Here is a 26527-nt window from a genome sequence, read left to right as displayed (position 1 = left end):
CGAGCGTACGACACCCTTGTATCAATCAACTCCTCGCCATTCGGTTGCTTGTTTCGCCCACTTTAGCACTCCTATACTTCTCACCCTCTCGCTTCTACTCTGACCATTTTCTGTCTCTCTTTTCCTCCCACCCGGTATCCACCTCCCTTCCTCAACCTCTACCACGTTTCTCTTTTTATCTCCTTCTATGTATCTGTACAATTTATAAGCCTGCCAATAACACTTTGTACTTAATACGATAGAGCCTCGATAGCCGTATCGTTATAATTTTGTCCGAGTAAAACTACGATGCTTCCTGTGCTTTCGACCATTTTCATCTACGCGAAAAAAAACTGAAACGAATGGCCTACCTTTTTTCCATTTTTCTCTGAACGAACGTCTAACCTCTTTGGACCTGAAATTTAAATATCGTACATCACAAAATTATTGACTTTAAAATATCATGTGCAATCACGAATTCATGGGAATTGAAGTTAATTCAATTCATGTCGATACTTTTCGAAGACGATTCAAAATTATACGTTAATTTGATACAGAACAGACAGAGACGTTTTCAGTTACTTTCCTTCGAATATCGATTATCCATTAAGTCCCGATTTATCCGGGCTCCCTGTCTCCTGATTGGATCGATCAATCGAGGTCCCGCTGTATGCATGAATTTTATTTTCCGTACGACATAAGCCCGTGGATTTTTTTACAACTGTACATGGTTATCGCAGGCGAGCTTCCTGCACTTGCGCGGTTCAACAGCCTAACGTCGCGACAGCGACCGACACGCGTCCTGCAACGCGCGCTTTCGTGTCGTGTCCCTCTCTGATTCGACGCCGCCAAAGCGCCGCGACGCGTCTGCTTCACCTGGTCCGCTTCGTGCCGTACCACGAGAGAGGTTAGTTACGAGCAACAATCGAAAGAGGCGCGTAGAATATCACGGTACCCGTGGCACTTCCAACGTGGCGAAACAGCGCTTCCCTGCTTGCAATTCCGTTCGTAAATAATCCACAACCGTTTACGAGACGTGCACGTTCGTACGTTGTTCCGTTTCGTGCGCCAAACAGCAAAGGAAAAACGAACGTCCGCGTGCTTGATTATTTTCCGCGAGCGAACGAACGCTCGAAAGATTCCATAGTTTCACGTCGGTTGTAACATGCTTCCATCGATCGCAGTAATTCTTCTTGCTATCGGAACCGCCGTTGCCGAAGACTGTAAAGGATGCGTCTCCCTGGATTCGTATTCCTTCGACAAGGTACCTTTGCTTTTACATACAATATTCATTTCGTTGGGTGTGCAGACTCCGCTCGTTGTATTGTATTCATTTATATCGAATCGTGAACCCTCCTGATCGAAATACTGGGGGGGACGATAATTCGTCGCTCGTCGGCTAGATAGTTCGTTGCCGTGGTTACCGGACGCTTAACCGGGATCGCTGATAAGGTTTTAACGTAGAATATATCAATTTGTATGCGTGTGTATATATATGTACGAATAAAGTGTCTGTAACGATCGAACACGAGATAGTTTTCATTGTTTAAATAAACGCAAATTAAACAACATCGATGTTATGGCTAATAGAAAATATTTATAATTTACTTGGAATATATTATACTTATTCGTTCTACGAAAATAGTAGTCTGTAAAGAGTACTTAATATTCTTCGATTCCGTTGACCGTGACGAATAGAATATTTATAATGCAAGATAATGCACAGGTAATTCCAAAATTCAAAGCCGCAGTGGTGAAGTTTGACGTGGCGTATCCGTACGGGGACAAACACGAACAGTACTCGCAAATAGCCGCAACAACGAAAGACGCTTACGATTTCTTGGTGGCTGAAGTCAAAGTAAAAGATTATGGAAACAAAGACAATTCCGACCTTGCTGCACGCTATAAAATAAAATCGGACGCTTTCCCCGCGGTTCTTCTGTTCTTACAAGGGAAAACAGAACCGATACAGTTTGTCGCGGACAAAGCAACCGATTTCACCGCGGACAATATCAAGCGGTTCATTAAAACAAAATCGAGCGTGTACCTTGGTCTGCCCGGTTGCGTAGAACAATTGGACAAACTCGCAGAGGAATTCAAGTCCAGCGACGAGAACGAAAGGAAGGTAATGTTTTTTACGGTTAAATGATGCAATTTATAAAAATTATTGAAAAGCACGTGGATACAATTATCCTTTATTTTCGTAGGAAATATTGAACAAAGCTAAAATAATCGAAGAAACGTTGCCCGAGACGCAACATGCTGCCGCCAAAGTTTATATTAAGACCATGGAGAGAATATTAGAAAAGGGGAACACATTCGTCCAAACGGAACAAACGCGAATAGATGGTATTTTAAAAGGGAAACTGTCCAATGAAAAGAAACGCATAATGGAGGAGAAACGCAATATCCTTCATTCTTTCTTGTACAAAGACGAATTGTGAAGAAATCTGAATGTAATAGGATAATACAAACTGTGTCATTTATGCTTCAGCGAAAATAGCGTCGCGTTAATATTGAACGTTTACCGAAGATTTTGATTGCTCTATTTTACAGTTGTTTCTCACAACTTATAAACGGCAATACAAGAAACGAGAATATTCATTTACGTTATACAAAGCATTCCAATGTTCCAGACTGTAATGTATATAAGTGTGAAAACATGAGAAAAAGGGTTTAAAAAAAAAGAAATAAAATATACGATAAAAACAGTTGCAAATTTTTGTCAATGAAACGCAACCGTGAACAATTACATTTTGATATTATTTAAAAGTTTTATACTGAAATAGGAACATATATGTGATATATTTACTGCCTATTTATAAGAAAATTTATTTAAAGGAAATCTATTAATATTCCTTGTCAAATAAATTCTCGTACGTTCGAAATTAGATAGCCGTTTTATTTATTAAATTCTTAATTTCGTTGAATTTAAGATTTCTGTTCTCTTCCATTATATTTTTTTTTTTTTTGTAGTATAAATGCTAAAACATCCTTCATTAAAAAATCACAGATAACGTACAACGTTCGTATAAATATTGTCTTATTTATAAATTGAAAGTTTATTTCGTCTGTCTATTAACGTTATTGCTAAAAAATTTCCTACGTTACGTTCGATGCTCAAATACTTAAGCATATGCATGCGTGTATGTTTACGTCGGAATGTGCATTTATAAGTAACACCTTTGTTTTACCAACATACAATCCTTTACTTTTTCTCCTCAATGTCCTTAACTTGTAATTGTTCGAGCTCCTTGGATACCTTGTCCATACTTTCTTCGTCTTTTATTTGTTTTATAGATTCGTCCACTTTATCAGTTTCGTTATTTTCAATTTTTATACTTTCTCCTCCCACTTGTTTTTTTGCTTGTTCTTCGTTGTCTGTACTTTCACTATAACTTACATCACTAGAAGGTTCACTATCACTCTCTATGTGTTTCTCGGACATGTTATTTTTTCCAGCATATATTTCACATTCGGAACCTACTATCTTCTTTGCTTTTTCAAACGCTTCTTTCCAAAGTGATGCATCTTTGTTAAAAAATAAATATCGATAAATATAATAAATATTGTACATTTTTGCAATTTCCATTCCATAACATCGTTAATATACTTACTCTCAGCGTTTGCAAATCGTATAGCGAGCAACTCTGGTTTAAGTTGTTCGTCTGCATAATCTGCGAGTACGCTCCATACCCATGCTCTGTCGCTGCCACAATTTGGCTTTAATTCCATCCAAGGAGTTACAAAATGATTAGCACAAATTTTAAACGTCTTGTCTCTACGCATTACAACTCTCACTGTATTTTTTATTTTGTGTCTTAGCAATTTCACTTCCCCTGTACCACGCTCTTTCCATTCGGCAGGGTTATTGGATGAATCATAACGGTACAATTTTGCTCTCCTATAAATGAAATATACAGATATACAATAGCTATAAATAAGTAAAATATGTATCTATGATTCTTAATAGCCTCAATTTACATCCTTATCATTTCAACTTCGTCCTCTTCATTGTTAGATACTTCTATTAATGGTAAGGAAATAATTGGCTCAAAATGTATATCATTTTCATTAGTCTCTTCTTCGTTGTCTTGTGTTTCACAGTTAGCGCTTTTCGCGTCAACGTGATCTCCGTTTAACTAGAACAGAGAACGATCGTATTCTAATTTCTTTCTTATCACGAAATACTGATAAGATACTTTAATTTACCGGTTTTCATAAAATTACTTAAAACTGTTAAATGCGTGCGTTTGTACATATCAATTCGCTTTGCGATGTTTAATGAAAGTGAAACACATTTCAAATTAGATGAAAGTGTCTCGTTGGTATACCGTGCTTTGTTTCTAAACGGACGCGACAATATAACCTACAGAATAATTTTCAAATTTTTAAACCAGTAACAATAAAGGTTCTTCATCGACGTATCGTATAATATTAATTTATGAATGTGAAGTAAAATATATTTACCACGTTTTCTGGCATATTTTGTACGAGTTTCACAAAAGAAGTTCACCGATCAATTATAAAAAAATACCGCTAACTCCGACCTGTTTGGACCTGTTTGATAGTAAACCGTGATATTGCGCGTAGGATTCCACTGATTCCACAATAGAACTAATTCATAAACGTGTGTTCGAATGGCGGCTGGTGGTAACACTGATTCTTATTGGATAAAACTTCCACGCTAACGGATTTAAAAATAAACAGCCAATTAAATTGAATCTTTATTAGAATATTCGTTATCGAATTTGTTCATGAAATACCATGAAAACTTTTTAAATGTTAAAAAGAAACTTGTACAATTGTAAAAGATTCGGTTACAATTTGGAATTTCTCGTTTCCCAACAAATTTCCCTATTTCGTGGATGCAACAAGTTTTGCAACTCCGCTCTTTCATCGGCCCCCTTACAGAATTGATTGAAATACCGATTACCTTTTAAAATAAATGCACTCGGCCTTTTATGGATCTTTATTATGTAATTATATGTAATCGAGACGTTCGAACGAATGCGACGCGAAGTCATAGTGACTTTGTAGCTTTCAACGTGCCTCCACTGCGCAAGCGTTCTACGGAGCATGCTCGATAAATCGATCGCTCGAACTCTATCGAGCAGGAAAGATCTCGTGTTCGGGGAGGAGGTAAAAGGGAGTGGAATGCGCGGTTGTCCGGGCGGCCATTGCGGGTACAGTGTCCGAAACCGCGAATGTAATTGAGTGCTGTGTGCCACACTAGTGAAATCCAGGAAAATCAAAGGTCATCCCCAAAGGAAGGTGCTCCGTGTGAAGCCCGGGACGCGAACAAAACCCCGGCCCGATGGCTGATTCCGACAAACTGAATATTGACCTCGTCATAACTCGGCTGTTGGAAGGTAAAGCTGCTCGCCCTGTTTGCCCTCCTTGAGGTATCGTAAGACGAAATTGTAGCCAGCCGCGTCACCCTTTGTTATGCCATCTACATGCTCGTGTTTTGCTACAACTCGGACGAACGCGATCGAAACCATATCACCCACCAAATATATCACGCCTTACCTTTTATTTTTCCTCCTCCTCTTTTCTCCTCTTTCTCCTCCTTCCTACCCTGCCTCTGTTTTCTTTAATCGATTACGCAACTCTCTTTAAATACAACCGATCTTAAATACTCTAGACGAGATGTCGATGATCATTTGTTTACGCGAACCGAGATTGATAGCGCGTAACTGAAATTCTCGCTTCTCGGGCGAAGCTTCCATCCGCGCGTTCAACAATTGCCACCGCATTATGCCTCGTAACTTTAACGACGCTCACGATGTACCGCGTCATTTATTCTTTAAATTCGTTTCGAATGCACCAACGGACGAAACCGATCCGCATAATAATTTACCTGGGAACGTTTAATTACGCTACCGTTACGAGCGGAAGTACTGTTTCCCGCTAAAAACAATTACATAAACATTAGCTGGACGCATTAAAACGCTTACACCTTTTTCATAGGTATTAGTTTTTTGGAAATATTATCATTATCTTGAACTGTACCAATGTATCTTCTTTAGATTTAGCATTTATTAATAGTTAACTAAAAAAGTTAACAGATAAGCTCTCGTCATTCATGAGTGGAAATAATTTAATCTTCCAGTGAGGGAAGCTAGGCCTGGAAAAAGTGTACAGTTGACAGAAGGAGAAATAAAAGGGCTCTGCCTAAAATCGCGTGAAATTTTTTTATCACAACCTATTCTATTAGAGCTCGAAGCACCGCTTAAAATATGCGGTAAGTGATTGGAAATTATTTTTTTTTTATTGTTATTCATGTAATTGTACAAATGAGAACTTGGAACTATGTATTGACCCCTTAATGCTCATACCTATGATGTCTTATAATAAACCATGTATGGTCTCCTTTTAATGTTATTTTTAGTACAATTAACATTCAGTAATTATCTTTCTTCATAATTTTCAACATCCAAACATTGCAAATTTGCAAAACAAAAATTTATACATTTTGGACCCTGCATCTAAAGAATATCCGAGCATTAAGGGATTAAAATAAAGATATTTTAGAACCATAAGCAAATCGTCGATTGTAAAATAAAATTTTATTTTTTAAGGTGATATTCATGGACAATACTATGATTTACTGCGGTTATTTGAATATGGTGGGTTTCCACCAGAGAGCAATTATCTCTTTCTGGGAGACTACGTGGACAGAGGGAAACAATCCTTAGAGACAATCTGTCTTCTGCTTGCCTATAAGATCAAGTATCCTGAGAACTTTTTCTTACTGCGCGGAAATCACGAATGCGCGTCCATCAACAGGATATATGGATTTTACGACGAATGTAAGAAAATAATAATAATCGATTTTGAAATAATTGAAACTGTAAAAAAATCATTGCTCTGTATCGTGCAGGTAAACGTCGATATAATATTAAACTCTGGAAAACATTCACGGATTGTTTCAACTGTTTACCGGTCGCCGCTATAATCGATGAAAAAATATTCTGTTGTCACGGCGGGCTTAGCCCCGATCTACAAAGCATGGAACAGATCAGACGTATTATGCGACCAACAGATGTACCTGATCAAGGTTTATTATGCGATTTGTTGTGGTCAGATCCGGACAAAGACACAATGGGTTGGGGAGAAAATGATCGCGGTGTGTCGTTTACATTTGGCGCCGAAGTTGTTGCCAAATTTTTACATAAGCACGACTTTGACCTCATATGTCGTGCCCATCAGGTATGTATGTCACGTACACGCGATGTCGTTAATTTTAGCACGTTATCCGTTTATCGCTTTGGATCGTGTATGCAACTAAGTTTGTATGGAATTCACGAACCGTCGTAATTAATATTTTCACGCGTATTCGACTAATTTTAGGCGATCTTCTCCCCTAGATAATTTCACATGTTCAAACAGAAGCTTTGTTAAAATTTCAGGTCGTAGAAGACGGCTACGAATTTTTTGCGAAGAGGCAATTAGTTACTCTGTTCTCGGCGCCGAATTATTGCGGCGAATTTGACAACGCTGGGGCTATGATGTCGGTGGACGAGACACTTATGTGCAGCTTCCAAATTCTAAAACCAGCTGACAAAAAGAAATTAATGAATTACGGTGGCCAGAACGCAGGTAGACCGGTGACGCCCCCGCGAGGTGGAAATAACAAGAGCAAGAAGAAGTGAAATTCGAAATATTTGTTTTTCAACCCTCCCCCTTTAATTTGAAAGCATTGACTACAACTTCAGCAGAACTCCTTTCAAAAACCCATCATCTTTTACGGCATTAAGTTTTTGTAAGCGGAAAGATGTTACTGTTATTACTTTTCCTAATATCGCTACTATTATTATCAAATGTTATATTGTATTCGAATTTATCGTGAATCCCGATAAGCCGTTTATAATGACACATTAAGTGAAGGAAAAATCCGGAGGGGCGTTGCTGAGTAAAAGGGAAACATGTTCCACGCGAACCGAACAGATGAAAATTATTGGAAAAGAGAAAATATGTTATCGAATGTGTGTGTGTGTGTATATAAAAGAAAGTTTACTTCAAATTCGATTACGCAAGATTAGATTAGAAATTCTCAACAACCACTGTAAGATTCTACGGCAGGATGATATATCGCGATAAACGACAAGGAAAGTCAGCATGACGTTCTTGATTTTCTACTTTGATATTACGTTCGATGTTTTTCTAACACGAACAATTCGAGAACCGTTCGGGTGATATTGCGATATCACTAAAAAAAACACGATATAATACAACATATTACTTTCTCATATAGGTTACAGATCTATAATATCGCCATGTACGTAAAAAATTTTCCACGACAAATGTTCGAGATGCGATACGTAATTTTGGCACCGCTATATTTCTGTAAACTTCATCGACTTTATAAACATACCAATATAACTTTCTGGACGAAAACGTTTTTGTAAAATGTGGTTTTTATAATTAAAGCTGTATAATAACACCTTAAAGAATACGATGTATAAGCTGTTCAGTGAACATTGATCAATTTCGAGTGACATTTTTTTAAGGAAAAAAAACAAAACAACAAATACGCACGACATGTGTCGATTTATGTATCTGCGAGGCTTCTCTGGATTTTGCTTGAGGTTATTGCGATCGTTATCTTTCAGGAGGGAATCGTAATAATAGAGCTAAAGTTGTAAGAACAAGTTGTAAATGTGCATAACGCGAGTAGCGAAACTACACAAATATGCAATACACATTACGATATAAGGGGCGAGAAACGCAGAAGAAAACAAAACCCCGATTTCTAAGGATTTCATCGTATGAATGATAATGGCCCACCCGATGGGTCGTGAATAATTTTATTAGTCTCATTAACATTTACACGCTATTATTAATTTTGTTCATTCCTTCGTCACGCTCTTTTTCATGTACCATGTAGATCGCAGACCCATTTTCCAGCGATGTTGCTATAAAATCGCATACAGAATGAAAAATCATTATGCGCCGTTCAGTAAAAATCGGCGCGCCAACAAACTCGCAACAAACACTGATCATTTTTGCCTCCCTTGTACTTGTACATTAATTTCTATTTTATAAATAAAACTCACGAAAAACATTCACTCATTCTATGGTTTTCGTTCATGTATTTAATAAGTATTATCGCAACCACGACGCTTCGCACGATACTTGGGTTTTAATACTGATTTTTAATCGGATCATCTTCGATCGTTGATTGAACATTCTTCATTGACATGTATGTACATACATACACGTATACCTGAAAAAGTCACTGGTACTATTGATAATGCTATTGCGAATAATATCGAACAATAAATTCGTAATCTTTAATTGTACAAATTTGTTCATTTTTCCACGAAATGCTCGTTTCGACTATTTTTCGAGTAAATATTTTAGCGGCTTATACGAGCAGTGGATTAGGTTCGTGTCCGCGCTGAAGATAACAGTCACACTCCGATTAGAATCTAAGCCGTTAGATGTTACGGACGTCTGTGAACTCTCTGTACGCGATACGAAGTATTTAAATATCCGAAGATCTGGATTTAGTATAGTTACGTAGTCTTTAGCATTCGTTTATTAACGAAAGAGGAAACGATCAAATCTTGAAAAATTAAAATACTGCAGGCACTATTACACGTATGTACGAGCTACTACGCCCTTGTAATTTATACTTGAAGTAGATTTTTAAACGAAAAGTAGGTTTTTAAACACGAAACGGTAACGGCACGCGTAAATTACCGATTGTAAATAATTACAAAGGAATTGGGAAATGTAATGACTTTGGAATAGATGTTTGTACTTGTAACATTCTTCCAGCTAAGGTGGCTAATGTACCGAGGGAGTGAAGAACTTTTTATTAATAAATAAAGTCGTTCCTCTGAGTCGTTCAATATTTACTTTCGATACCGCAACACATTTATTCTGTCAACAATAACAATATAGAAGCCAGAACAGTATCGTTGATTAATTATTACCAAGATGCATAATACAATAAATTTTTTAACAAAGCATTTTGGACATGGGTTTACAGGGACTTTCTACGTCCATTTGATCTTACGATGACCTTTTTGGACATCCTGTGTATACGTGCACGAAAGTATAAATCTTCTATTTGTTTGAACAAAGAAAACAGAAATAAACGTTCTGGTAGGTACGCTGTATACTGTAAAGTCGAAGCGTATGCCCCTGGATGGAATTATGGTCGCGGGGAGCGGACGGGGATTCCTCGAAGGAAGAAGAAGAAGACTCGAGGAGACCGTGGCTCGTTTCACGCTCGAAGGAAATTAATTCCGACGATGGTCGCGGGTTATCGCGGAATCAACACCTCCTTTTAATCAATTAACCCCGGTGGTCTAGCGACGAGGTACACGAGACACGAGCCTCGTCCCTGAGAACGTATCGCGCTGCTCCCCGTCGTGTTTGTTCCCGTCCGAGAAGACTCCGCCTTTTGGCACGGTACCCGAAGGAAGAGGATGCAGTTAGGCATCCCGTGGACCCCAAGTTAGCCGAGCGTGGGTGTCCGCGTAGGAGGATCTTCGTGAAACCCCTCCTTCAACGTGGAAACTTTCCCTTCCTCCCGATCCTCCTCCCCACGTTTCACGATCGGTTCACCTCGGGGAGGAGGAGGAGATTCCCGTAAAAAGAGAGAGGGAGGGAGGGAACACATCGGGAGAATGATGTCCCGATGATAAGCCACGAGGTGTAGTCGACTCGGGGGAGTTCTTTCTGATTCATCCGATGTCGCGTTCACGCCGCGACGACTTTAAGCCCTTGTCAGCGTCCGGATCTCGAGGTGAAGACAAGTCCTGTTGACGAGAGGTGTGAGGAGCCCGTCGACGATGTCGAGCGTCCTCTGATAGCCGCGCAGGATCCCGAATCACGCTGATTGCCACGAAACCGCTTAACAACCGGCCGCGAAAGATAAGCGTCCTTCTTCGTGTCACGCGACCGACGATCTCTTTTTTTTATTTTCTCGTTAATCGTTCGCCACGTGCCAGATCGTTCTCGACGGGGGAAATTGGGCAGATTGAGACTGTAAACAAAAGGAAAGGCCGCGAGTTGTTCGTCGATCAGTGATTGTGATCCGAGCGTGAAATCGATCGAAGGGAATTTTTATCGTTCGCGCCAAGTTTCCCCGAAGAATTCGAAGTCGTAGACAGGAGACTTCGACGGAGTTGTTGTGCTTTGGAGTGATCGGAAACGAGTGCTCGAGTTTAAGACACCCGGGGGCTCGCAGGAACGGTTACAAATGGTGAATCAGTGAGAAGAGGTGTTTCCGTTGTCGATGCTGTCAGAAAATCGTTGAGGATGCAACAGCAACACGAACCGCGGCACGACATCGTCGCAGATTGCTGTTATCAGCAATGGACGCATCATCAGACCCACCACCCGGCTCAGCCCATGACGAGCGTTCCATCCCCTATGCAACAGATGGAAGGTAGGGCTGTCTTGGGCACTGACAAGATTTCGAATCTGTAAAATGACGGAAAAATCGGGTTACTTGAAAATCTTGAGAGTCTAAGGTTCTAAAAATTTTATAAAAAGATTTACCCTTTAAAATCATTGGAAAACGAAACCTAAAAAAAATGTATTACACTCTGTACACGCTATGATACTTTACATTCTATTTCCACGGCATAAAACAAAAATTTCACTGTATCCTAACTTCTTAGAGAAATATTGTAGATCGCCATGTTAGGCAACGCGTTAACTATCCACAAATATTTTGAACGATGTGACAATGATCTATGATCACGTACCAGTGTTTTCCAAAGGGTCGCAAAAGAAAATTCTCCCAACAGTTTGGAAACCACTGGTACACGGAGTGTCCCAAACGATCGCTGTCAGGCTTGACGTTGATCTGTCAAGAGAATTGGCCCGTCACGCATATTTGACACGCGGTGGCAAACGCGTTAATCGTTGAACATTGTCAAGAAATTTGTTTCACGATCGTTGGAAGACGTTTCTTCCTGGAAACGTTAGAACAGTCTCGCGACGGGACCGTCGACTGCATCTCGCTGCTTGAGCGCGGTTTCGATTACAGAATCTCGCGTTTACGATTCCATTCGTGCCATTCGAGTACGCGGGGAGCCGTAAAAGGTGTTTAATTATCGTTTCAGCGTGTTTGCAGACCGCGGGAAGGGTGAAACGGTCCCGTAGTCCGAACATGCCGAAAACCTCGATAACACCGCGCGTCGTTAATTCGTCGATTTCCTCGACGACTCCCACAGAATCGCGGAACGATAGCAACAACAACAATCGCCACTACGGTGATCACCATCCGAGGGAGAATGGGGCAAACGTGACGGAAGAAGTCGGTTCGAAGAGGCCTCTTCATTCCGCTCTGGTCGGTGCCGGCGCCGCCCTCGAGGCGAAACCGCTCTGGGAAGAATTCCATCAATTAGGGACAGAAATGATCGTCACCAAAGCTGGAAGAAGAATGTTCCCTACCTTCCAGGTCAATTGCTATGCTCGTTTCTATGTTTACGACTTCTGACGTTCATAGTCGCCGTTAACAAGCAATTCTCGACTCGCGTAGAACGTGGACGCTCGAGAGATATTGCTACGGCGGTTCGCGGGCGAAAGGGTCGTCGGGAAGTGGTTCGATTCTGAAAGAACGGAATTCTGATTAATGTGCAGTGCCGATTTTTCGGTTTGGACCCCAATACGGATTACCTGCTGGTGATGGACTTTGTGCCCTGCGACGACAAGAGGTACCGGTACGCTTTTCACAGCAGCGCCTGGGTAGTAGCCGGTCGCGCGGATCCGGTATCGCCGCCGAGGATACACGTGCACCCGGACAGTCCTGCGAGCGGCGCTCACTGGATGAAACAGCCCGTCTCGTTCGACAAACTGAAGCTCACGAACAATCAGCTCGACGACAACGGACACGTAAGCTAAACATTTCGTCTTACGGAAACCCAGAAAGAGTAGCTTCTTCCGCGTTCTGATTTCTTTATCGATCTGTTTAAACGGTGACAGCAAAATAGGCCCCACTTTGGTAGCGTATTCCACTCCTCTTGAGGATGAAATATCCTGTAAACACGGGCCCGGAAATACTTCCATTCCAAGATACAAACATGTCTTGTTTATAAAACGCTCAAGACCCACTTGGAGACATTGCAATATGACAAACGTGAGAACAAAGTAATATTTATTGGTCTTCTTTCGGGCAGAATATCCCTGATGTTTTAATCCAAGTTGGATCATTAACAGTAATGACGGAAGAACTATGTTGGTATCCGTAATTCATTCCCAATGCGACACAAAAGAGAAACACCTAAGCGATAAAGTGAAACGTGGGATGCAAAGAAGCGAGCCCCTGCGTCGCGACGCGACGCGTCGGTGTAGCGTTCCACGTGTTTGTCGTTTACGGACGAGTTCCCCTTAATTGACCTGAGATACGAGCCCCTATCTTCCGCGAGAAATTATAAGACCGCGAGAGACGTCCGGGTAACATTTTTACGGGACGTCCCGTCGATTTTTTACTTTCTACGGTTATTATTAATGGAGGAGATTCGAATTGTTATCTACTGCGTGCATCTTGGATGAAAAATCACCGTCGAACTAGTACAATTAAGCATGTAGGGCTAGTACAATGAAGCATGGTTCCATTAGAAGCTATTATCGTCTTGCGAGTAATTAGTAGCAATAATTGTTTTAACACGTTACGTTCATCGGATTTATGCCCTGTTGGCGGACGAATACGCTACTCGAAGTCAATGACTGCTTGACGATTTACTTTCCACCTTCGATGTCGCTACAAAAGCGTTTAATTTCGCTGGGAATGAACTTCGGTTTCGATCGTACGTATTTCATAGGCGGATCGCGCTCGCAGTTTGTATACTCTTTGAATCTTCTCTTGTCCGCGCCTTATTAATCCGGCTCTCCTGTCGCCAAGAGGAACGGCAAATAGAAACTCCGCCGTCTAACGCATGTAACGTAAACACGCGTAACGTAAACGAAGCTTTGGAAGCCTGGGAAAAAGACGGCAAAGCTCTCCGGAAGACGTGTTTACGGTTTTCGAAAGAATCACCAGCGCGAAAGAATTCCTCGCTTTGATGGCCACTTGAGACGATAAATCCGGTCCGAACGAGAGGGTATCGAACTGCTCCGTGGCAACGTCGTTGATTCGATTCTGAAAACAGCCAAAAACTTTAAATTCGATAGGCAGGGATCCGTTTAACATTTTACTACCTACCAAACTTCAAGCTTCCCTTTCCTTGATGAAATTACTTCGCCAGCCGCTATCACGTGTACGTGACTTGACCGTTTCAGTCACCGTGTCATAATCCGCCATTATTACGTTTCTCGAGGTTCGAATTTCATCTCGCGTGCTCATTATAGCATCGCAACATTTACAATCCCGACCTCGCAATTTCACCCTTCTCTCGTGCAACCCGACGTTTCCGTGTTTTGCGTTTCGTTTCGTTGCTCGAGTCTGTCGGACAAAGAAACGAAAAGAGAACGTCGAACACGAGAAACAGATTTGTTTTAAGGGGCAATTTGTTACGCTCTACTTCGCGCGTCGAACGTCGAGAACCTCTCGATTCCGTTTCTCGTCATTGTGTCCTAATGCACCTGCGGTTGCGCCAAAAATAATCGTCCCTACGTATCCGTGCCAAATTCAACGTGTCAGGCACCGTTGCAAATCAAGCGGTTCGGCAACTGAGACGTATTGGCATACCAATTAATGATTCGATTTCGCGTCGATCGGTACGGGTCGGGTTGGGTCAGGTATCGGGTGCATTGGTCAGTCGTGAGTCAAAAGGAGGACGACGCGCTGTTACACTCCAAACACTATCGTCGGCCACGTTCCAGAACGATGCCGCGACTCCTCTTCTCAGAAGTGATTTTCATCTGGCTGGTCCTGATACTGATCCATTTGTTCCAAAATCTGAACAACCACGCTCTCGTCCAGCGCGTCGTCGATTATTACAAACGCGAGTCGATCACTTTCGCGGACAAAGTCGTACGATGACTCCGTCGATTTCGATGCAGGACTGCCAGAGCGAGGCGAATCATATTACCGGTACGAGTCTCATCATTTTTATTTTATCGTTCGGAAACAATGGTCCTCGAGTCGTGGACAGTCATGCACAGATTACACGATAATTTAAACGGTTTTCGCACGTTCTAAAGATTTACAATTACAATTACCGCGTATCGTGACAAATGTAATTCGCGTTTCGACGGTTTCGAGCCACCGTGCACCGCGAAACGGGGATCCCCCGGTGCCTTTGGCTTGCGTTCCCGTTCGAAGATTTATCGCTTCACGCGCGGAAAGAATTTCGACTCGTGGTCCCCTCTTTCACGTGCCATCGAGCAGTTTGTTCCTTTAATTGCGCTTAGAGAGACACGCCACCAGGCTTCGTAAAAAAATTCGTCGGGGTCAGAGAATCCAGCGTTCGAAACTCTCGACGATTCTGGTTTTTTAATTGGAAGGGGGGGGCTATTGCGTCGTGGTGTGTCTCCTGTCGGGAAACGCGACGAAAATCCGATACTTCGCCCGTTGTGTTTCGTTCGAAGAAACGGCGAGAAAAGAGAGCAGATAGAGAGAGGCGGGGGTGTGAGAAGGCAGAAAGAAAATCGCGCGCTCAAAGATTCTTTTGTCGACCGTGTCGGAAGGCCACACACACAAACGTACGCACAAGCTCTTCGCGAGGATGACTCTTCTTCCTCCCTTCGTCGCCCCTCTACCCGTGGTTCTGTTCTTTTCGTGTATCCAAAGAGACACATGCCCGGGCATATGCTCGTAGAAAAGTGTGTGCAAGAGGAAGGACGAGGGTGTCGGGTTGCCGGAGAGTGGGTCGGGGGGTTAGTTTTTACACTAATTAGTCACCGAGTCTCTCGTGGCTGTCAAACATTGTGACCGCCCCCCTGCGGTGGGCCCTTCCTTCGAAACAAGAAAGGTCCTCACGTGTACCTTTTTTCTTTTGCATTTCCCTTGCTCCTTGGAACTACCGTCGTCTTCCGATAACGATTACACCAGATGATCGTGGAAAAGACCCATTCCGATTTCTCGAACGTTTTTTATGCTATTTTATCGCATGTTGCGATCAGCTTTGGTAGAAGTTTACAGAGTTGAAACTACCCTTCAAAGTTTTACCTTACTCGAGAGGCCTTGAACATTGTTTAGATATGGTTTTTGATATGAAGTAGCATACTTTGTTGGATTACCAACACGACCATACAAGCACGACTCAGTTATATCACAAACATTACTCATTCGTTACTCTTTCTGAGACACACTGACCCTTGACCATCGTCCCTCTATCTCCAGCAATAGTATATAAAAGCTTGTTTAGATATGGTTTTTGATATGAAGTAGCATACTTTGTTGGATGACCAACACGACCATACATCACTCAGTCACATCACAAACATTACTCATTCGTTACTCTTCCTGAGACACACTACCCCTTGACCATCGTCCCTCTATCTCTACCAATAGTATATAAAAGCTTGCAATATTGAAGAATCGTAAGAGTCTGGTACTTAGTCGACCTAATACAAGTTGTACGAGTTTCTTAACACTTTAATGGCCGCACGTATCACGCGAAAACCGTTGTCCATCGCCACTGGTATTGTACACCAAAGTGAGATACACGAAGATGCTAGGAATATTATTACAAAGAATTATAAATGTAACCACAAGATGAAATGGTAACTGATACAGTAGATCACGCGCACGTGACAGCGGCCGTCAAAGCGTTAAGAAAATAAAGTGTTGTAAATTCCCCAGGAATCCAACAACTTCATAAATAAATTACTTTCCAAACAGTAAGAATATTAATCCAGCCGGGGAACAATTTTCCAGATAAGTTCCTTAACACTTTAACGGCCGCACGTATCACGCGAAAACCGTTGTCCATCGCCACTGGTATTGTACACCTAAGTGAGATACACGAAGATGCTAGGAATGTTATTCTAAGGAATTATAAATGTAACGTTAACAAACGTAATAAGTTGAATATAAGTTAAAATGGTAACTGATACAGTAGATCACGCGCACGTGACAGTGGCCGTCAAAGGGTTAAGAAAATAGTGTTGTAAATTCCCCAGGAATCCAACAACTTCACAAATAAGTGACTTTCCAAACAGTAAGAATATTAATCTAGTTGGGGAACAATTTTCCAGATAATCTTGAATTCCATGCACCGGTATCAGCCACGATGCCACGTGGTGGTGGCACCCTCGCCCCCCGGTTCCGGTCCGGATCCCCGCACGGAGAACTTCAAGACCTTCACCTTCCCGGAGACGCGATTCACCGCGGTCACGGCCTACCAGAATCACCGGATCACCCAGTTGAAGATCGCCAGCAATCCATTCGCGAAAGGGTTCCGGGACTGCGAGTCGGACGAGTGCGACTCGGTGACGGTATCCAGTATGCAGAACCCCGCGAAGAGGCCCGCCACCGGAAGCACCGGCGTTCTGTCGTCGAGTTACGTGAACGCCATACCAACGGTGCAGATCCCGGGTATACCGAGCCAGGACCATCATCAGTTCTACGGGGCCACCGCGGCAGGACCTTGGGCTTATCCTGCGCATCATGCGCAACCAGCCGCGCACATGAATTCCGTTCACTATCCCGCGCATCCTCATCATCCTCATCCCTCCGGGGCGTCGTTGTACGGTCCACGATAATTCGTACTTGGAAACTTCCTCTTCGAGAATCTTCGGGTGAACTGAACGCGAACCGTACACTAAAAAAGGTGAAATCTTTAATATTTTGTAGGGTTTTACAATTTTCGTACGACGCCAAAATGGCGTGTAATAGCATAGAACGCGAGAAAGTGCCTTACGGGAGAAAGTAATTGCAGGGAACGTTCGTGAAAACTATACCAAAGATAGTACCAACTAAGTTTAAGTATGTAATATAAAAATAACTTAAATTATACTCGTAACCAAAGTGTCTTAATACGTAAGGTGAAAAGAGCGATTTTAATCCGGGGCCCTACCTAGATAGAAATTTCTATGGCAACGATAGTTTTTGTATCATTGAGTCGTAACTTGGTAGGATCCAGGGTTAATTTAACACGATGTGGACCGTTCTTTCGATTAATTTCTTGTTACGCAAGATCTCTCGGTAAACCGTTATTGTATTTACAGCGTGTACTATTTATTTAACAGATACTTATTCCCAATACATTGTCGTACTTGAGATATGTTACCGGTGACGAAGATACTTTTGTAAATGACCGTTTACCGGAAGACCTTGCAAAGGTGCAAAGAGAAGAAAATCCGTGGTTGGTAACGTCGGTGTTCAGGATGATCGAATCGCGCGATACAAATCGGTTGTTGGTGTCGTAGGTCCGTAGCACGACGGTCGAAAAAGAAAGTGCCTTTTGTAGGAGCAAAGTGCATCTATTTATACAAGGTGTCTGAAATGCCAAACGAGCCTAAAACGCTCTCGAGCCAAGTCGGGAAAGTAAACGCACCGTGACAACCCATGAGAGAGCTTGGCCGCTAAGTGCCTTAATAAATTATCCCCCAAGTATCGTGTGCCATTGTGTCTCGGAACTTTTTTCCCCCCCCTCTTCGAATGTTACGCTCTTTCCTCGAGAATCCGCTAATATTAAGAAACTCAAGAGCGCTTGGGTTGCACAACAGTCCTTGTACGTGTTCGATGAGAAGTGTATGGAAATAAATGTCAACGTGATGTCGAGTACCCGAGTTCAAGACCCGATTTTTTACCACTTCTCAAGATCCCCTGTTTCCTAAATTTTCGTGCACGAACCGTCTTTACGTTCATCTTGGCGGTTATATTTCTGTGAAAATATATGTTTGTTTAATAAATTGCACATCAAACGTTAAGAGCAGAGGTTCTTATTTTAAAATATTTGCATTCAAGTTTAATAAAAAAAAACTATCGCAGAATGCAAATGCCAAATCGCTGAAGAATTTTTCGGTAAACGACTGCGTGGTGTGCGGTTGTTTAACACCGGTACTGTTAAAAATGACACACGCTAATGCCAACGAAGCGACGCGAAGCGACACGGAACCCGAGCGTCTGACGCGACACGTCGCATGTCGGTTCCTCCGCATTGAAAAACGGACGAACCGACGTGCCTCGTGATTGATGGCCACGCGAAGAACCCGTTGTGTAAACATATTATAAACGTATCCTTAATGACTCTCGGTGAATATTTTCCACTCGTGCATTCACGAAACGCTTTGCAGCCGCCCGCGAGCGGGCTGCACGCGCGACGTGGCGAACAACAGAAATAACAAAAACGGAAATCCCCCGAATCAAAGCGATCAAAATGACCGGTACGCGTTTAAATTAGATTTCTGCTTACTTCGACTCCCGACTTTCGATTGTCGCGAATTCCAACGTGAATCCAAACAAAGCAAATCGTGGATCGCGGGGCCGTGATAATGATTTACGTTGTCCGCAGCATCTGCAAACGATTTATGGTAAATACTGTTCGCTTGGAGAATTAATTATTCAAAAATCCAGATACGCGTATGTTTGTTTAACTTTTGGCAAATCTGTTGCGCCGACGACGCGTCCATTGTTTGCCAAGAGAGACCGAGTTTCAAGATTGGCGGCGGTTTCTTTCGTGCATTGGTGGAAAAGAGAGTGACGAGGACAATCTCGTGTTACGAGGAAACCCGGTGCAAGAGCAGACTTTTCGTCTACAGAGAGACCGCGCTTATCGGTGACGCGTGACGGCGCCGGCAATAAAAAGCGGCCGTCGGCCTATCTTCGCTCATTCTTTCATCTTACTCGTAGGTGCCAGGCCCGGCTCAGCCCTGTGAAAGTTAACCCCCCGACAGGGTTAGGTGACCCCGCGCTGCTGGTGGCACTTCTCTTCGCGAGAAACCAGCTGCCCCTCAAAGACTTTTAAATTCTTTAAACGCGGCATCGGGCGTTTTCTCGATAAACGGAACACCGACAGCGTTACGATATACGCAATCCGCCCGTGCCTGAACGTTCGATCACTCCGATCGTTACTTCCCACAGATCCAGATACAGTTCGAAAATAAACTGTAAATGTTAACAGATTGAGGATCTGAAATAAGTCTGGGGAAACCTCTTCAAGAGGTCTTGTTCGCCACGTGAAGATATTAGGGGCGCGCGTATAGCAAACTTCTTAACCTCGCTGTATGTATTCGCTGTCTCGAGGACCTCCGACGGAGTGTCTAGAATTTCTCACTTTTTCGACCACCCAAAATTTTGCCCACTTTCAGGGTCCCAACAAACGATGGCCTCTTAAGGCCAACTTAGACTTTGCATTTGAAACGCAGATGAAAAGAATGTTTACACTTTTCTCTGTGGATGAATCGTACAAGAGGCCTGTCCCAAATGCAGTCTAAATTCGCCTGTACAGCGTATAATTAACGGTAAGCAATAACACGGCTCGCTTTCTTCGCTCGGTATAAACCGTCAAGCAAGATCGGAACCAAGGAGAAATAAAATGATAGATGGCGTTCCGTGGAAGACAACCGCTTAATAAATCTCTCTGATTTTCCGGTAGTAGCTCGTTGGTCGCGGATCAAAGACCGACAAATGAATCGCTCGGTAGATGGAGGAAAAAAAAGGCCGGGGAGAGAAATGGAGGAAAAAGAAGGAAAATGCGTGCGAGCGTGCGTGCATCCGTAAACCGAAACATTTCGGGGGAGCTGGAGGGCGAGGTGTTGCGTTATCCCACGGGCCATGAATCCGTCATCGCTGGCTACCAGAGGAAATACCGCCGGGTATACGGTGCGACGACTGCCGTAGCTTTTATAGTTTTCACGCGGTTTGATACAACCAAATGGTTTTCGAACCTTCGGCCAGAACACCTCCGTTTTCCGTTCTCCGCAATTTAACCGTCGATTGAAACGGTGTACAGTAATGTTCCTCGGATTGGTACAAATTTTCTTCGAGATGTTACAAAGCAGTTCTCGCCGCTTGCATCGACGCAGACTCTCACCTATTAATTTGATAAAAATTACAATTAAATTACGTTTCATGGAATAGAATAGAGAATGATCTATCCAGGTACTGTAAGTCACAACGAAACGGAATAATTGCCATTGCGTAGCGTTTTCTTAGGGAATCTCCGAGCAGCGTTTAATCCGAGCTAGAGAAAAGAGCTGGTTTCCAGAATCGGTAACGTTTTTGTCAAAAAAAGAAAACATTTGTTATTTCGAGAGACAGGGAGAGGCTTCCGTTTCGGTGCAAAGATCTCGAAAGAAGACGGAGCGGGTAGATCTAGAGGGTCTCGTACGTTGGTGGCGCATACGACGAGCAGAAGTTCATATCCTGCGGTACCAGCCGCACGAATATGGCTGCAATGACAGATTTACAGATTCCAGCCATCGGGCTGGCCGCTTCTTCGGGATTCTTAAAGCGTACGTTCAACGAGCGAGATGTGCCTTGGATGGCCGGAGTGCGCGTCAAATCGCACCTCGACTGTTTATGCTTTACGTCCGCAACCTTCCTCTCTGTCTACTTCTTAAACTTCTTCGTCGTCGTCATCGTCCTCCGTTCCGTTTCTCGTGTCTCGCGTTTTATTTAAACGTCGAGTTGTCACGAAACTTCCAGTCGAAGGCTGTCGTTCCTCGGTCTCGTTCGGGAAAAAATTTGTATCGTTTTGCGCGCTGTCGTTCTTTTCGGATAAACGAGCCCTCGAGGTTCAACCGGCAACGGTAACGTTGTATGCAACGTTTCCTTGAAATTACTGCTAAAATACAAGATGACCCAAAATTAGAAACAGGGTCAAGGAGATCAGATAAAAATTAAGAACGACAAATTTGTATTAAGGTTTTCGTTTGTTCCGCCTCCCTGTATATACAGGGTGTCAGAGTACCGAAAAGTTAAAAGGAGTAGTTCGCGGTAATCCCGGAGGAATCGTAGGCGACCGATATAATTTACCACGAGAAGTAACGAGCATCGTCGTTATTCGTACTCCAGTCTTATTAGCAACAACGGGATAACCACGGGTTAGCGCCTGTCGACTCATCCTCCTTAATTGCACGGCGACAGGTGACTTGGAACAAATATGATTTAAAATTGGATTGCATCGTAAATTAAACTTCGTGCCAAAATGGCAAATGTCCCTATTTTTTCTCTTCTCCTAGATGCATGCTACTTCCTGGACCGGGTCCATCTTTACGATTCTAGCGATACATGTTCTTCCGATTCATTAGGCGTGGGAACCAGGGATTGAAAAGATTCTAAGAATAACTGATGCTATAATACCATTCATTTCTATATAATGTTACTTTAATTCAACGTGTGTAATAATTAAGCCCGGGTGTCCGTCGTGAGCGTATGCATCTCATTCGGTAGTCAATCTTTGAATTAAAATTACCAAGAAAGAAAATGAGTAGAAAGAAATGTGAAATTGTCCGAAGATATTTTAAATTAAGATGAAAAGAAACTTCAATGTGCAATTGGAAACTGCGGTTCAATAACCGTAATTTAAGCCGTAACCAATATAGTACCAAAATGGAGCCGAAATAGAACCGTAACCAATATAGTACCGAAATGGTACCAAAATAGAACCAATACCAGAACCGACATTACACCAGAATTGTTATTCCAACAACAATTACAACGCTATTCCGATTCTTCGTGACCGTTTTGAGAACCGCGATCGATATTACAAAAATTTTCAATCCCTGGTAGGAACCACCGGCAGAAAATTTCGCGCGACTCGCAAATCTGAAAATTTAATTGATTGTAAACGCGCATAGCAGAAAGAAAATGGAGAGAAAGACGGACATGTCTGTTAGCGCCATGAAAACTGTCCAAGCAAGCCAAGTATCCGAAGACAGACACTGACCGTGAACCACGAGACCTAAAAGAAGTTTACCTTATGTCGTAAATAGAGGGAACGGGATGGGACGTCTTTCTTAACTCCTCTTGCTCTCGGTGTCGGTTGACACTGCCACGTGCTTCGCGTAACGCAAACCTTCGAGTATCACAATCCTCCGTTTAAATTTTACGTGAAATTTCACGTTCCGTCGTCTATCCGTAACATTTGGCACGCTGACGCCAATGTCGCGCGATCGTCTAAAATGTTATTCATTGAATGACAATAACCACGTATTAAAAATTTGGTATCATCGTCGATTTAAATTACCTTCGACTTCGAACGGTGCTTTGTTCCAAGCCTCTTGTATATATTTTCTTTTTTTCTATCTATCCGTTTCTTTACTTGTAATAAAATGATGCGTTCGGCGGGGGCACGAATTCGGTAAAATTCAACGTACATCGAATCTGCGATAAAACCGAAAGAAAAGAGAAACAACACGCGTAAGGTAGACCTCAAAAGATTTTCGCTGTAACATAGTCGGCAGGCATATCCTATCTCGCCGCTGGAATCCTCATATGTCTTTCATCGTGCCTTTCCAACACCTCGGAGCCTCCCGAATCATTTTGCTCGGTCTCTCTTCCTCTTTTCTTCCAAGAGCCCGTGCTTCGAGCCACAGCAATACGAGAAGGCAATCATATCCCATCCCACTGTCTCAGCTCGACCAAAATATCGCTTCGACTACTTACCGAGTGGCCAAAGCCAGGGCCGTGTTTGCACGGCGCGTCATGGAGCGATACATCGATCCCCACTACCAAATTCAAATCGTACCCACGTTAATTCTCCCTTTACTCTGTATCATACTATTCGATTACTTCTGATTTTCCGTTCGATTTCTCGCCAATTACATACGGAATTTCTATACCTTTTCTAAGTTCTCCAATTATTATGCACTATATAACTCGTAATATAAAACATGCTATCAAAAATATAAGTCTATAGATTGATCTATCTTGGAGACGTTGAATATAATATAACCTGTTTTAATTCGAGTTTGACAAACTTATGCTTTGCATAACAATTCATCTTTGCATCTGCTGTTGCACGGTAATTACGTTTCGTTGTGTAATTCATGAGAAAGAACTTTAAAAAATGGAATTGAATACAATGTTTGTGATTGTTTCAATATTCTTCGCTAATTTTTATGTCGAAACAATAGGTCGATACAATGATAACGCAACACGAATTGACTACGTATGTAAATCGGTTACCTTGTTAAGTTCTCGCAATAGACGCATAACGACGCCACACGACACTAACAGTGACCAGTTCTATACAGTATAGGTACATTATCCTTTGTTGGTTAAGTCTAATATTTGTTTGCAAGTGGTGTTTCCATCGTGTGCATGTATATTCCGTAAACTTGCGATTACGAAGTATAATTATGAAAAAGTTGCAAAAGTTTTCACCAATATTGCACGTGTGATTAAAAATTGTGTTAAAAATGTAATATTAACGCAGGAGAAGACGCATTTAAGAACATAACCTTACTTCTGGTAAAACGTAAATATAAATCGTTTTATATTCTAAAAAACTATAATTGTTCAGGTGTTATTTTTTATAGTTTTCCTGGACATTGTCCCTCTAAACGCTATATTATGCTTTTTGTAGATACAATGATGAATTCACCAGGATCTCAAGCCTTAGAGGCAGCCAAAAATATGACAGACTTGGCTGTATTTAAAAAACCAATAGGTGTTGCCAAAAGGTATAAAAAAATGCAGCCAAAAATCTTAGACGAAGACGCATACATAAAAAAAATGGGTGAAATCATTCAAAGGGATTTTTTCCCTCATTTGGATAAACTTCAAGCACAGAATCAATATCTAGACGCATTAGAACAAAACGATTTGAAAAGGATGAGGGAACTTTATGAAAAGTACAGTTCTGGACGACCTTTAACAGAAAGACCTGCTAGTCCAGCAACATTTGAGACACCTATGAATAAAACAGAATCAGAAGATGAACAGTTCAAATCATCAAAAACAACAAAAGGCACATCTGCTAATACAAGTGCAAAACAGAAAGATAAGGCAGAAACTAAAACTGGATTGGACTCGTACTTGAGCATGCACACGAGCGAAGATAATGCCAGTTTTGAAGAAATGATGGTGGAGGCAGAAAAGAGGCTCAAGCTGAAATATGCTTGGCTCTATGAAGCCGAAGAAAAGTCATTGGCATTGACCAATGACAAAAGTTCAGATACCTTATCTATAGAGAATGGAGATGAGAAGCCTAATCGATTGGACAGTTGGAGTTACAAGAATAAAAATTACATTATGTATGTTCCTGATGGAGTGGAATTAACTCCGGATGAAAGGATAGACCTAGCTAAGAAGAAACAAGTAGTAATACATGAAAATACAAGGCTCAGGACAAATCCATTCAACGAGCAGCAGAATAAGGAAACCATTAATGAATTGGCGAAAAACCAGTCAAAGGCTAATGATGGAAAGATCGGCGTCGACGGCAAAGAAATCGTTAGAAATCCAACTCCCAGAGTAAATGGATTTAGTTTTGTAGCAACTCCGAGTCCAAGACCTGGCGAATGCGAGAGTCCTCTGATGACCTGGGGTCAGATCGAAGGTACGCCGTTTAGATTAGATGGCGGAGACACTCCTTTATTAAGGACAAGTCAAGGGCCGTCGTTTCGAATGGCGGAACCTCCGAAACGGGAACAGTTGGCATTACAGTTGGCAGAAAAAGCTGGCGAACGGCACAGAGATAGAAAAACTAAAGCCTTGCAAGCAGCTAGAAAATCATTGGCAACGTAAGTATTTTCGTGTAAATAGTAGCGTTTATAATTGTTCTTATTAATTTTTACGATTTTCTGTTATAGACCATCACCAAGATCGACTATAGATCGTCTGAGTACCATGTCTCCAGCAGCTAGAAGATTAGCTACACAAAAACTCCGTATAGCAAGTACACCGACTCCGCGGAGGGCACCATCTTCAAGAACACCGTTGATAGGTATTAGAACACCGAGTACTCCGCGTATAAATACACCCTCGAAATCTGAAAATCATATTGAATCTGAAAATAGTGTCATGCAATGCCAAGGTCCTGTTCTCACCGATAATCTACTTAATTTGCCTCTTCAGAGACAAAGAGCGTCGGATTTCTTTAATAAGTGAAACACAAAGATGTATTAAATTGTCATGTCAACACTACTGTATTATATTGTAAATATATTACTATATTACTTAACGAAAAATATTAACTTATACTATAATTACCGATTGTTTATATCATAAAATTAATATTTTATAATAAAATACTTGGACAAAAATGATCTATTTTTGAAGAAATTTAATACTTACTATTGAACCGAATAATTCTTGTAAGGGTAAATTAATTACTCTAAATCTTCTACAACCCAAATTATGTGACTTCACGGACTCGTGAAGTTATAGAGAGTTAGCGTTTTCATTTCCATTTGACCTCACTGCATATATGAACAATAATACGGAAGTAATACGGAAGTAGCGAACTTTCACGATTTTTATTCATTCAGAATACAATGTTATATCACGATGTAAGTTTTAATTGACAAACATACACTCATTTACGTTTAAACAAACACATCTGCAATGAAGAAATAATTTAACTTCTCATCTCCAACGTGCAAATACAGGAAGTATCAGAGCCATGTTTAAACAACAGGAAATAAAATTGATACTAACGGATTGTGCAATTCTTTCCCGAATTCGTCGCATTTTCGTGTATATAAGGCAATCAGAGCGAGGAACAGGACAAAACGAAAA

At 41.8% G+C, this 26527-nt stretch overlaps 5 protein-coding genes across 8 annotated transcripts; 4 read left to right on the top strand and 1 right to left on the bottom strand.

Annotated features, from left to right (window-relative positions):
* Positions 1–813: 813 nt before the first annotated feature.
* On the top strand, positions 814–2680 carry LOC122398027 (endoplasmic reticulum resident protein 29). Of its 2 annotated transcripts, XM_043397612.1 has the most exons (4): positions 814–1243; positions 1706–2104; positions 2187–2435; positions 2536–2680. In XM_043397612.1, exons 1-3 carry the CDS (start codon positions 1145–1147, stop codon positions 2421–2423), a joined length of 735 nt encoding a protein of 244 aa, XP_043253547.1. In that variant the 5' UTR covers positions 814–1144; the 3' UTR covers positions 2424–2435; positions 2536–2680. The 2 variants fall into 2 exon arrangements, with proteins under 2 accessions (XP_043253547.1, XP_043253546.1); XM_043397611.1 differs by having other exon boundaries at positions 2187–2680.
* Positions 2681–2796: 116 nt separating this feature from the next.
* LOC122398026 (ran-specific GTPase-activating protein-like) lies at positions 2797–4572 on the bottom strand. Of its 2 annotated transcripts, none has more exons than XM_043397609.1 (4): positions 4450–4572; positions 3964–4121; positions 3597–3883; positions 2797–3510 (listed from the first exon to the last, which is right to left on the bottom strand). In XM_043397609.1, the coding sequence occupies exons 1-4, from the start codon at positions 4462–4464 to the stop codon at positions 3188–3190; spliced, it is 783 nt and encodes a 260-aa protein (XP_043253544.1). In that variant the 5' UTR covers positions 4465–4572; the 3' UTR covers positions 2797–3187. The 2 variants fall into 2 exon arrangements, with proteins under 2 accessions (XP_043253544.1, XP_043253545.1); XM_043397610.1 differs by having other exon boundaries at positions 4453–4533.
* A 540-nt stretch (positions 4573–5112) lies between these two features.
* Positions 5113–9786, top strand: LOC122398025 (serine/threonine-protein phosphatase alpha-2 isoform). Its single transcript, XM_043397608.1, has 5 exons — positions 5113–5351; positions 6095–6226; positions 6564–6794; positions 6866–7194; positions 7395–9786. The coding sequence occupies exons 1-5, from the start codon at positions 5297–5299 to the stop codon at positions 7635–7637; spliced, it is 990 nt and encodes a 329-aa protein (XP_043253543.1). The 5' UTR covers positions 5113–5296; the 3' UTR covers positions 7638–9786.
* A 913-nt stretch (positions 9787–10699) lies between these two features.
* On the top strand, positions 10700–18480 carry LOC122397754 (T-box transcription factor TBX10). The gene is made up of 4 exons (XM_043397135.1): positions 10700–11389; positions 12072–12409; positions 12592–12843; positions 17092–18480. Exons 1-4 carry the CDS (start codon positions 11260–11262, stop codon positions 17596–17598), a joined length of 1227 nt encoding a protein of 408 aa, XP_043253070.1. The 5' UTR covers positions 10700–11259; the 3' UTR covers positions 17599–18480.
* A 5593-nt stretch (positions 18481–24073) lies between these two features.
* LOC122397782 (splicing factor ESS-2 homolog) lies at positions 24074–25989 on the top strand. 2 transcript variants are annotated; one of them, XM_043397174.1, is made up of 3 exons: positions 24074–24263; positions 24372–25530; positions 25600–25988. In XM_043397174.1, the coding sequence occupies exons 2-3, from the start codon at positions 24377–24379 to the stop codon at positions 25895–25897; spliced, it is 1452 nt and encodes a 483-aa protein (XP_043253109.1). In that variant the 5' UTR covers positions 24074–24263; positions 24372–24376; the 3' UTR covers positions 25898–25988. The 2 variants fall into 2 exon arrangements, with proteins under 2 accessions (XP_043253109.1, XP_043253111.1); XM_043397176.1 differs by lacking the exon at positions 24074–24263 and having other exon boundaries at positions 24377–25530; positions 25600–25989.
* Positions 25990–26527: the final 538 nt, after the last annotated feature.

Source organism: Colletes gigas, unplaced genomic scaffold (assembly GCF_013123115.1).
Source record: "Colletes gigas isolate AHSC1104 unplaced genomic scaffold, ASM1312311v1 Colletes_gigas_Sc00010, whole genome shotgun sequence".
NCBI lineage: Eukaryota > Metazoa > Arthropoda > Insecta > Hymenoptera > Colletidae > Colletes > Colletes gigas.
The sequence above is the reverse complement of the archived record's forward strand: the minus strand, read 5'-3'. Positions and strand labels throughout refer to the sequence as shown.

Coding starts and splice junctions, on each gene's coding strand:
- LOC122398027 (XM_043397612.1), top strand. CDS start 1,145: ATGCTTCCATCGATCGCAGTAATTCTTCTTGCTATCGGAACCGCCGTT. Junction 1,244..1,705: donor ATTCGTATTCCTTCGACAAG/GTACCTTTGCTT, acceptor GATAATGCACAG/GTAATTCCAAAATTCAAAGC. Junction 2,105..2,186: donor GCGACGAGAACGAAAGGAAG/GTAATGTTTTTT, acceptor TTATTTTCGTAG/GAAATATTGAACAAAGCTAA.
- LOC122398026 (XM_043397609.1), bottom strand. Junction 3,884..3,963: donor GAAGTTGAAATGATAAGGAT/GTAAATTGAGGC, acceptor TTTCATTTATAG/GAGAGCAAAATTGTACCGTT. Junction 3,511..3,596: donor ACGATTTGCAAACGCTGAGA/GTAAGTATATTA, acceptor TTTTTAACAAAG/ATGCATCACTTTGGAAAGAA.
- LOC122398025 (XM_043397608.1), top strand. CDS start 5,297: ATGGCTGATTCCGACAAACTGAATATTGACCTCGTCATAACTCGGCTG. Junction 5,352..6,094: donor CATAACTCGGCTGTTGGAAG/GTAAAGCTGCTC, acceptor TTAATCTTCCAG/TGAGGGAAGCTAGGCCTGGA. Junction 7,195..7,394: donor TCATATGTCGTGCCCATCAG/GTATGTATGTCA, acceptor TTAAAATTTCAG/GTCGTAGAAGACGGCTACGA.
- LOC122397754 (XM_043397135.1), top strand. CDS start 11,260: ATGCAACAGCAACACGAACCGCGGCACGACATCGTCGCAGATTGCTGT. Junction 11,390..12,071: donor CCCTATGCAACAGATGGAAG/GTAGGGCTGTCT, acceptor TTATCGTTTCAG/CGTGTTTGCAGACCGCGGGA. Junction 12,844..17,091: donor AGCTCGACGACAACGGACAC/GTAAGCTAAACA, acceptor ACAATTTTCCAG/ATAATCTTGAATTCCATGCA.
- LOC122397782 (XM_043397176.1), top strand. CDS start 24,377: ATGATGAATTCACCAGGATCTCAAGCCTTAGAGGCAGCCAAAAATATG. Junction 25,531..25,599: donor GCTAGAAAATCATTGGCAAC/GTAAGTATTTTC, acceptor TTTCTGTTATAG/ACCATCACCAAGATCGACTA.